The 10,540-nt window shown below is 48.0% G+C and overlaps 1 protein-coding gene across 1 annotated transcript; it reads right to left on the reverse strand.

Annotated features, from left to right (window-relative positions):
* Positions 1-5,523: 5,523 nt before the first annotated feature.
* Positions 5,524-10,317, reverse strand: LOC128302651 (uncharacterized). Its single transcript, XM_053039517.1, has 2 exons — positions 7,532-10,317; positions 5,524-5,920 (listed from the first exon to the last, which is right to left on the reverse strand). Exons 1-2 carry the CDS (start codon positions 10,315-10,317, stop codon positions 5,524-5,526), a joined length of 3,183 nt encoding a protein of 1,060 aa, XP_052895477.1.
* Positions 10,318-10,540: the final 223 nt, after the last annotated feature.

The raw sequence follows: 10,540 nt of genomic DNA on the forward strand, positions 1-10,540 counted from the left end.
CGTTAGGCGTGACAAACAAGCTGGCAGATGAAGCTCCGTTTTAAAACATCACTTTTGCGAAGCAAATTGCATACTTTAAGGCGCTTGATCGAGTGAATCGAACGCATCTTCGCGGAAGATTAGCTTACTGGCTTGCTTTTGCCGTAAAGTATGCAATCCGCACCACAATAAGGTTTCGTTCGGCAAGCAGCACGTGCCCGATAGGCAACACGCGCAGCCTACTGAGTAGGAAAATACATTCTTCTGGAGTTGCGGAGTGCGTAACCACCACCACCGCGCCGGGGATCGATGAAGCCTTTTGAGACCGTTAATTCACGGTGCCCCCCTCTCTCGCCCACCGTCATAAAAAGCTCCGAAAGCGCGGCCCCCGGGGGAGTTGAAAAGTTAGCCCATCTTCGAGTTGCCATTTTTTTTTATTTTGCTGAAACCCCGCACCTTTCGTTAGAGCCGTTTGATTTATGCGTTCGCATAATGAAATCTTTCCTATTTCAAAATTGCGCCGAGTAGATATGAGTTTTGGGGTATGGAAAATAGCAACTAGAGAGAGAGAGAGAGAGAGAGAGAGAGAGAGAGAGAGAGAAAAAAACAGGAAACAAGATGGCGGGACATTATCGTTGGCAAAATTGGCCGCTTAAAGCCGGCAAACAGCGCGTCCCAGCGCCCATTTGGGGTGGGCAAAAATAATATTATGCCTCTATGACCTTTTTAGCTCGCGCGAGAGCAAACCCCCCTCGGTTTTCATGGACCCGGGGTTTGGTTGTGATCTACAGGCGGGTGCCACGGTGCGCACGGTGGCACGGAAAAGTGTCACACTTGCCTGTCACACGCGCGCGCGCTCGCTATGCCACTTTGAGTGCGGTTGATTGGCTCCGGCTGATCGTTTTTGGGGGTGGGGGGAGGGGTGTTGGGGAACCAACCCGCCAGAAGGTGGCCAGAGGATAACCGATAAAATGTGCCGCAACCGAGGGCTAATAGTCGTCGTTAGGTGTTTGGAAGTATGTTTCGCTCCTAAAATGATGGTGCTTCACTAGTGAACGAATTTATTGCAAACCCTCCCTTCCCATCGTTTGCAGCGGCATTTTCCTACCGATGGAGACGCATGGTTCCCCTTTGGACCAGCGGGGGAAAAAAAAGGGATGACAACTCCCCTCCCCTTCCTGGGCTAGTGTCAGTGTGCTGTCTGTCAAATGCGTACGGTGACGCGCCATCATTTGCTGCCGTTCACGCCACACTGACAGCTGAGAAAACGGTGTTCGATTCCACACCTGACACCAAAGGCCACGCTTAGCAGCACACACACACACACACGTTACCGAAGATGGATGGTGACCAACATACACACACACACACACACACACACACACACACACACACACACACACACACAAAGGCGACACATGCTGGAAAACCATCCACCACATGCACGCAATGGTTTTCCTTTTTAGAAACTTCAAAAAGCGAGAGAGAGGGAGAGAGAGAGAGAGAGCGAGAGAGAGCGACTCGCGTTTGTCAACCAATCTTTCACATGTGCGTTGTTGTTGTTGTTGTCAACCGTACGGTGGTGGTTTTTTTTTTGGTCCGATCGGAATGATTGATGTCTGTATGGGAATGGAGAAACGCTGCGTGGAGAGACCGCGCCGTATACAGCTTGAAAGCTTCCGATGAAGATTGGCGAATAATAAAAAAAAAAAAAAACAGTGTCCCAAAAGACTCACCAAAACGGGGAAAAAAGTGCTGCAACACAACACCTCTGCTGAGCTGTTATATTAGCAGCAGCAGTAAGTAAGGAGCCGACACAGCAGCTTTTCCTTCGTCGCCCATCGCCCGTACACGCCTTTGAGGATGAATAACAAATAAGGAACGACCTCGCATGATGTCATGTCTGTGGCAGTGCGTCCGATAGATGAGCTTGATGTGTAGACGCGGCGCTGATTTCCAGCGTTATAGACAGGCATGGCAAGACCATGGCAAGACCTATCAAAGGCTGCTTGTTTCAATTACCGTACTCTTGTCACCTAACCCATTTCGCCTTTCGCGTGCCTTTATACCATTCAGCGGAACATGCGAGCGACACGCGGGATATAGATCAAGATACGGTGTGGCAAACGCAGAAGCGTACAGCCTCGGCACTGCCCCTCTGTTGTGACGCCTACACACACCCACAGGGTGAAAAAGAGAGAGAGAGAGAGACAAACACGCGACGCCTTTAGGTGGCGTGATGATGGTACGCTCCATATTTGGAGTGGCCACCAGGCGCGATTTACACCTCCTTTTCTAGGTGCTCTAGGTTCCACAGCTCCACAGCTTCTTCGCGATCGTTGGGCTTTGTGGCTGATGTTGTTTTTGTGCTGCTTTTGCTTCCTTTTTTATGAGTCTTCCCTCTGCGGACAATACTCACAACACAACATGTGGGGGATTTTAAGTCATTAAAATGTAGCACGGGGGTTGTATTCTATTTCTTCACAAATTATTCTACTGTGACATAAAAGGCTAATAATTACAATGGGCTGTGAATGGAAGTGGTTGTCGTTTTTTCAAATTTAATATCGGATTCAGTAGCGAAATTCCGCAAGCGTCAGTAAAGCACTGCTCAAAAATATGAAAATTCTGTCCCAAATTTGCGAAGTTCAAAATCAAGTTCGAAGAAGGAGTCCCAGAATCTTCTCGGAAAACTACAAAAAACTCGTCTACTCGTCGTCTTCACTGTGCTTCGACCCAGAAGAACTTAAAATAAAGCCAGCGACAACGAAAGCGTACAAACAAAAATAGTTACAAAACAACAACCCCGGTAAAGATTCTAAACCCAAAACTTATGCTAAAAGCATTCGTTCACGTTTCGTTAAGCATGTGAAGAGGAAGATTCTTTTACGTTTACGGTAATGAAATAACACGACCGTGGACTGGCGGCTGACTGGGGGGGAAAAGTTAGCAGTTTACGGGTTAAATCCCTTACAATGTAAAATGCACACATTTCTGCACGCTCAGGCGTGGAGTGTAAATGCATTGCACTTAGGACGGGGGGTGGCATGCATGCCCGTGTGATGCAGTTTTTGGTTTCTGCATTCGGCAGGACATGAAAATGGCGCTGAATTCATGCTCTCTCTCTCTTCCTCGTGTTGTCTCTTACTTCTGGAACACACACACAAAAAACACCGTCAGTGTGTCCACCGGAAAAAGTAAGTACATTGAACAAAATGTTGAAAGGATGTGTTAGGAAGAAAGACAACAAAAAAAGTCGACAAGCACCACACACATGTGCAAAGAAGAAAAGACTTCCCGGAGTTTATGTGTGTGTGTGTCACGAGGGGACAAGAAAAACACGGTGGGTTATGCACTTGTATGCGCTCTTCACACGTCGTTGCATTTTTACCTCTTCTGTTCGGCCACGCGCTTGGGCCACCGATGTTCCACAGAGACACACGCGCGTGAGTGTGTGTGTGTGTAAGGATGGTGTTCGTCCCCGTTCAAGAGTCATCCGTTTTAGTCACATTTGCTTCTTTTCAACACCACCGCCACATTCTCCTCCCTTCACAAAAAAAAAGCGCCAATGCATCAGGCGACAGCCCCAGTCGTTGATGTCGATGTCTGGAAGAGAAAAAACCCTCAAACCCACTTCCATTCTTTTGGGGAGCTTCCGTCTGTCTGAGTCTTACACATCCTCCCATATGTGGTGCTAGTGTGTGTGCGTGCGTGTGTGTATGGTATGTGAATCCTGTGAATCGAGGATGGCGTTGGGTTGGCGAGTTTATAAAGCCATGTTCATTTCTTAAATGGCTCCTCCAAAGCCTACCTAGCATGGTTGTTTGCTTCTGGAACGTCAGAGTGTGGCAGTGTTGCCAGCCATCGTTTGAAAAAAAAACAAAAAATATGTATTTCATCCCGCTCTGCTTCTGTTTTTCTTTTCGGGCAGGGTGCACCTCAACCTTGTTTTGTCTGCTGAAAGTGACTAGAGGAACGTGGTGTAACACACTGCAGTTACATGAAAGTTTACACCTTTTCGGGACAGAGGTACAAATTTGGGCTAATCCCCCGGCCACACTTGTTCCCCCCATCATCACCATCAACCCACCGTTGGCGAAGGGTTTATTTCAGCACCTTTTAAGGGTGAGTATTTGGCATTATTTTTCAATTTTACGACACTCCCTACATACGCCGCGGCTAGAACTGTGCACGGGAGCAATGTGTGAACTGGGTGAACCCGACTGTGAAAGGGTTTTTTTTTTCTTCTTCGATTCGTCCTCCACAAAACGAGGTGCTGTGTAAGGTGCTACCTTCAACGTTTCCTTTTTCTAGCACCCTAATGGAGCGGCCCCACCTTGCCGTTACCTGAGCTCTAGCCCCGTCTCCCGGTCTCCGAACCCCTAATCCTTCGAATTTCCACTGTAGGGAGCTTTTACACCTTTTACGAGTCAAACCCTCAGGGCCGGGGGAAAAAATGCCGAAACACATTTGTAACTGACTTTATGACGTTTTCACTTCACGCTTTTACGTTGGTGATGATGATGCGGTGGGCTAAAGGAAAAGCGGACGGATGGAATGGGTAGCAGCAGGGGGGAGTAGCACACAAAACGCACACACGCCAAACCGATCGATACGTGTGTGAGGGGGCCGGCCGGGACCGAAATTCTTCCGCACCCCCCCGTCAGGCGCTTCTCGGCCCGCCGAAAGGTGTAACCATTTTAAGGGTTATTTTGTTCAATTTTTATTACTTTCCTATGCGTGTGTAAGAAATTTCCACTGGCAGGATGCTAGGATGTGGCGTAGCCAATAGTGTGATTTATCCGTGGTGTGTATGTCTTTTCTCGCGGGCTTACAATTTTCAACTGTTTATTCGATCGTTCCATAAATTCATTTTACATGTAGTTCATTCGTTTCATTTCTCTAGTGTTCCTAATCTGTCATGACGCGTCCGTTTATACTGCTAGCTCGTAGTGTTGTCAAAGGGTAACAAATACAACACATAAATTCATGAAATCTTTCCTAATCTTAACGTATAAATTCCAACATTCCGGCCACCAAAAGAGAATTCTTTTAAACCCTTAACTATACTTATGATTCTAAGGTAATTCATGCAGCAAAAATCCTAAATATGCTCGTTAGCACTATCCTACCACTTTCCACTCAGTGTTTACAACTGATGACAGTTGTCTCAGCAATGATCGCTCATTGTTTACTCTGTGATCACACGTTCTATTGGATCAATCGGTCGTGGTAATAGAGCTAACCTATTCGCGGCTCGTGTTATTGCTTTTCCCCCGGCTGTGCGCAACGTAACTACGCGTGTGACTCCGTCCTTGCCAGGGTGTAGCGCTGTAATGCGTCCCAGCGGCCACACGGTCGGGTGGAGATTGTCCTCCTTTATGATCGCGAGCTGATTGATCTCCAGCTCAACCGGCGCGTTGTTGTAGTGCTTAGCTCGAGCCTGAAGCTGCTGCAGATACTCCGGATACCATCGTGACCAGATTTGCTGGACTTGCTTCTGCACGAGTTGGTATTCCTTTAGGCGGTTGCTCGGAATGTACCTCATGTCAACCTCTGGGACAGCCTGCATATTGCTTCCTGAGCAAGAAGGGTGAGCATATTCTCCTGCGTTATGCTAGTAGTGCCAATTATCTTCATCATATGCTTTTTAGCCGACTTCACCGCCGCTTCCCAAAGTCCTCCAAAATGAGGTGCCCGTGGAGGTATGAACTTCCAATCCATTTCATTGTTGGCACACCAGTCGACTATGCTCCTGCGGTCCTCATCGTTGGTCTTCAGCATCTCGTAGAGACGACGTAGTTCGTTGGCAGCTCCCTTGAACGTTGTCGCGTTGTCTGAGTGTAACTCACACACCTTGCCACGGCGGGCAACAAATCGACGTAGTGCTGCCAAGAACGCTGTTGTTGTCAAATCACTGACCAACTCGATGTGAACTGCCCTGGTCGCAAAACAAACGAAGATAGCAATATATGCTTTCGTAGGACTTCGGTTTCGGACTGTTGACTTGATCATGAATGGGCCACAGTAGTCCACTCCGCTGATCGAGAAGGGTCTATTTGGAGAAACCCTTGATGTCGGCAAATCAGCTATGGCTTGTTTTATCAGTGTGGGCTTGTTTTTGAAACAAACCTGGCAGCGATGGAAAACAGCCTTTGAAAGGTTTCTACCACCAATCATCCAAAACCTTTGGCGAAGTGTGGCTAGTAATAGCTGGGGACCAGCATGTAACAACTTTACATGATACGCCACTGCCAGTAAAACACTCAATGGATGCTTCGACGATAGAATAATTGGGTGTTTGCCTTCTTCTGGTAATTCAGCATTACCAAGCCGGCCACCGATGCGTAACATACCGGTATGATCGAGGTAAGGTGACAACCATTTCAATTTGGAGCTCGATGAAATCTGTTTTTCCTTTTTCAGGTATGTTATCTCATCGGCAAATGAGTCCTGTTGAGCCAAGAAGCATAGCTTCAACTCCGCTCTTCGCAGTTCCAAAGCCGTAAGCGGTGGAATAGTGTTCTCAAGCTTCCCGATGATAGTCTGCTTCTTGCACCTGACCATTGATGCATTGCGAAGACAATCAATGAATCGTAGACAGTATGCCATCACACGTCTCATTCTGTTGTAAACGGAGAACCGCTTGAAGAAGGTGCCACGGAATTCACACTTCGTAGAAACTGTTACGATCCGTGACGCAGCTACTCGTTCTTCAATGTCCCCGTCGTGCTTCTTTGGGATTGGTGCAGATTTTGGCCATTTGTCTTGGCCGTAAGCCAACCACTGAGGCCCACGCCACCAACGATTACACTCCAACAGTTCTTCCGGCTTTAGTCCTCGTGATATGTCGTCCGCCGGATTGTCACTACCAGGAACATGACGCCATTCTGCCACTCTTATCTCTTCCTGGATCTGTGCCACCCTGTTGGCAACAAACGGGTTCCACCGACGTGGTGGGGAATTCAGCCAGTATAACACCGTCATCGAGTCTGTCCAGCAAACGGCTATCGTAGAAGTCGTAAGAGCCCGACTCACCTTCTGGTACAATTGAATTGCCAATCGTGCGGCACAGAGCTCCAACTTGGCAATTGAGTGCGTATTTGCCAATGAAACTACCTTGGATTTGGCAGCCAATAGTTTCACTGAAGTTGTGTGCATCGACTCTGCACGCACATAGCAGCAAGCTCCATAAGCAGTTTGTGACGCATCAGCAAAAACGTGCAGTTGTAGGTTGACCGTCTTTGGATGAGCAACAAATCGAGGCACTCGGAGTTTGCGTAGCAAATATAAGGTAGAGTGAAACTTTCTCCACTCTTCTTGGAGGTCGTTGGGTAGTGCACGATCCCAATCGTATGCCTTTCCATCATGCCTTAAACACCACAACCGCTGCAGAAAGACTTTCGCCAGGATGATGGTCGGACCCAGTAGGCCAATAGGGTCAAAAATGCTTGCGGTATACGACAATACAAGGCTCCTTGTTAATACTTCTGCCGGTGATGGAAGATCGACCTTGAAGCAAAACATATCGTTTCCGGGTTCCCAAACTAACCCTAATGTGCTGACTGCTTGTCCATCCTTCCACTCGTGCAAGGATTGAATCGCAAGATCCTCCTGCGGCACGTCTCGTAGTGACTCCGGAACGTTAGAAGCCCATTTCTTCAAAGTGAAGCCAGCTGAATTCAGCATAGCTGAAATTTGCTTCCGAACTGCTATGGCTTCGTTTATATCGGTCGCTCCGGTAAGCAGATCGTCAACATAAAAATCATGCAGGACGGGATTTACAGCCTTCGGGAACTTGACCTTATGGTCATGGGCAATCTGCTGCAGTGTTCGAGTGGCTAGAAACGGAGCCGACGCCGTACCGTACGTGACTGTTGTCAGCTCATACGTTGCAATGGGATCTACTTGGCTCTCTCTGTATCGTATACGCAAAAGATTCCGGTCCTGATCACTGTGGAGAATCTGCCGATACATTTTCTCTACATCCGCAACGATTGCTATGGCATGAGACCGGAATCGCAAGATGATCGACAAGAGATCCTCTTGAACGATTGGCCCAACTAACAGGGTGTCATTGAGGGAGTATCCCGAAGTCGTTTTGCAGGATGCATCAAAGACGACTCGTACTTTGGTGCTTGTGCTGGATTCCTTCAGCACTGCATGATGAGGTATGTAACAATGTGTTATGCTGTCATCCACCGGTTCTGTAAGTTTCCTCATATGCCCCAGCTCCTCGTACTCTCTCATGAACCGTTTGTATTCAATATCCATTTCAGGATTGCTCTTCAAACGACGTTCCACACCTAGCAGTCGACGATCGGCGATCGCCCTTGATAGTCCAAGCACACGGGATGAACTTAGATTCTGAGGTAGAGAAACGACGTACCGACCTTGTGCATTACGATGAGTAGTGGCAACGTAATGTTTTTCACACATGTTCTCTTCCACTGACATAGCTGGACCCTCCATGATGCTCTCTGTCTCCCAAAATCGTTGTAGCATCCCATCAAGCGTAGCTTGAATGGTCGTTGTGTGACATGACCGCTGAATGGATGTCGATACAAGGGAGGTATTGCCAGCAACTGCCCAACCGAAGGGAGTTTCAACCAGCCACGGTTTGCCCTTTCCCAATGAAAGTTTCCTACCGGTGTGCATCTCCCAATATGCTTCACTTCCTATCACAACATCGATTTTGGCAGGGATGTTGAATGCCTCATCTGCTAGATTGTCTGTTGGGAATTTCCACGCAGTCACATCTATCGGTTCCGTAGGAATGTCCATTACTGGATTTTTCAGCACGAGGAACTCAAGCTGACTCGAAAATTGCTGCGATTTCGACTCTACGGTGGCTACAATGCAGCCCTTAATCTGCTGTGATGCCTGTCCGATACCCGACACCGTGACGTTAACTTTTGACTGCGTTGATAACATTCGCCTTGCCAATGAATCCGAAATCAAATTACACATGGACCCAGAGTCCAACAATGCTCGAGCTTCGTATCTAAATCCATGATCATCTACTAGGTTGAGAACGACCGTTTCGAGGCATACTGCATCGACATCCGCATGAACACTCAATATAGCTTTCGGATGTAGATGATCATGCAACATGCTGTGGTGACGTGCATTGCATGTATTGCATCGATGACTCGAGCTGCAGGATTTTACTTGATGCCCTCTGTTCAAACAATTCCAGCACAACCGTTCACTAACGATGATTTGTCGCCGCTGATGCAGTTCTTTCTTTGCAAATTCCGGACAGGTCCGGAGATTGTGCATTTCTGCACAACCTAACGGACACGACGACGATGGTACGGTTGCTGGATTGGGTTGCGGCCTCCGTGCCGTTGCTGCATTCACCCCAGCCTTTAGTCTCATTTTCTGTTCACTGCCGGTCATTTTTCTCGAATGCAACTCCGTTTCCTGCGCATATGTCCTCGTCGACCGAAGGATTCGGACGCGATCCTGTAGGAAATCTATCAATTGTTTGTACTTATCTTTTTCATGATGCGCAGAAAATTTTTCCCAGGCAAGGATGGTGCTCGAATCCAGCTTCAGGAACAGCATATTCGTCAACGGGGTGTCCCATGTCTCGATCGGCTCGTTCAGCTTCCTCAATCCGTTGACATGCCGCGTGAATTCATCGACTAGCTGCGCGAGTTCATCCACGTTCTCCGACTGCACAGCGGGAAGATAGTGAATCTTCCTGTAATATTCACGGGTCAGCATTCGCGGGTTGTCATAACGTTTCAGCAGAGAGTTCCAAGTGACGGCGTAATTATCTGCCGTCAGAGTGGTATGCTCGAAGAGCAAACCGGCATCACCCTTCAGTGACGACAGCAAATACTGTAGCTTCATAATCGATGGGATGTCCACAGAAGAATCAATCATAGCCACGAATCTGTCCCGGAACGTCAACCATTTTGTCGAATCACCGTCGAACGTTGGTAATTCGATTTTCGGTAGGCGGAGATTAATCGACCCAGTATGGCTGGTCGACAGGGCACTCGCGTTGGCATACAGAAGAGAAGCATTAAGGGGGTTAGCCTCCGTAGGCTGTTGCTGAAGAAAGAAACCCTTTAAGCGTCGGAAACGCGAATCCATATCACACCGTTCCTGTATGTAACCGTCGATGGCTTCGGGACGGTCATCTAACTCTTCCAGCTTAGAGATAGCATCCATAAAATCCGCCTTGTGGCATTCCAACTGTTCCAAGCATACCGGAATATCGCCACTATCCCTAGCCGTGTAGGAATCCTTAAACTGTTCCAGGTTTTGTATTAACGCATGCGCTTGGCGCTTTTTCAATTGCGCGGCTTTGATCTTCTTCTCCATTTTCAAATCAGGACGCTTTATCACTCACACTCGAACACGTATTACACCAATTGTCGCGCACTTAAAGTCAAGTCCTGGTGTATGTAGTAGTGAGCACGGTCACGTATTGCACTCGGGCGCGGGAACGTTGCACACAACTTGCGCACAAGATAGAGTTCACGGGAGTTTAACGCGGGAAACCACAAGTTCAAAATGGGCACATGCGTCGCTGGCTGTTGCCAAA

Source organism: Anopheles moucheti, chromosome 3, assembly GCF_943734755.1.
Source record: "Anopheles moucheti chromosome 3, idAnoMoucSN_F20_07, whole genome shotgun sequence".
NCBI lineage: Eukaryota > Metazoa > Arthropoda > Insecta > Diptera > Culicidae > Anopheles > Anopheles moucheti.

Coding starts and splice junctions, on each gene's coding strand:
- LOC128302651 (XM_053039517.1), bottom strand. CDS start 10,317: ATGGAGAAGAAGATCAAAGCCGCGCAATTGAAAAAGCGCCAAGCGCAT. Junction 5,921..7,531: donor CAAGCAGTCAGCACATTAGG/GTTAGTTTGGGA, acceptor TTTTGCGACCAG/GGCAGTTCACATCGAGTTGG.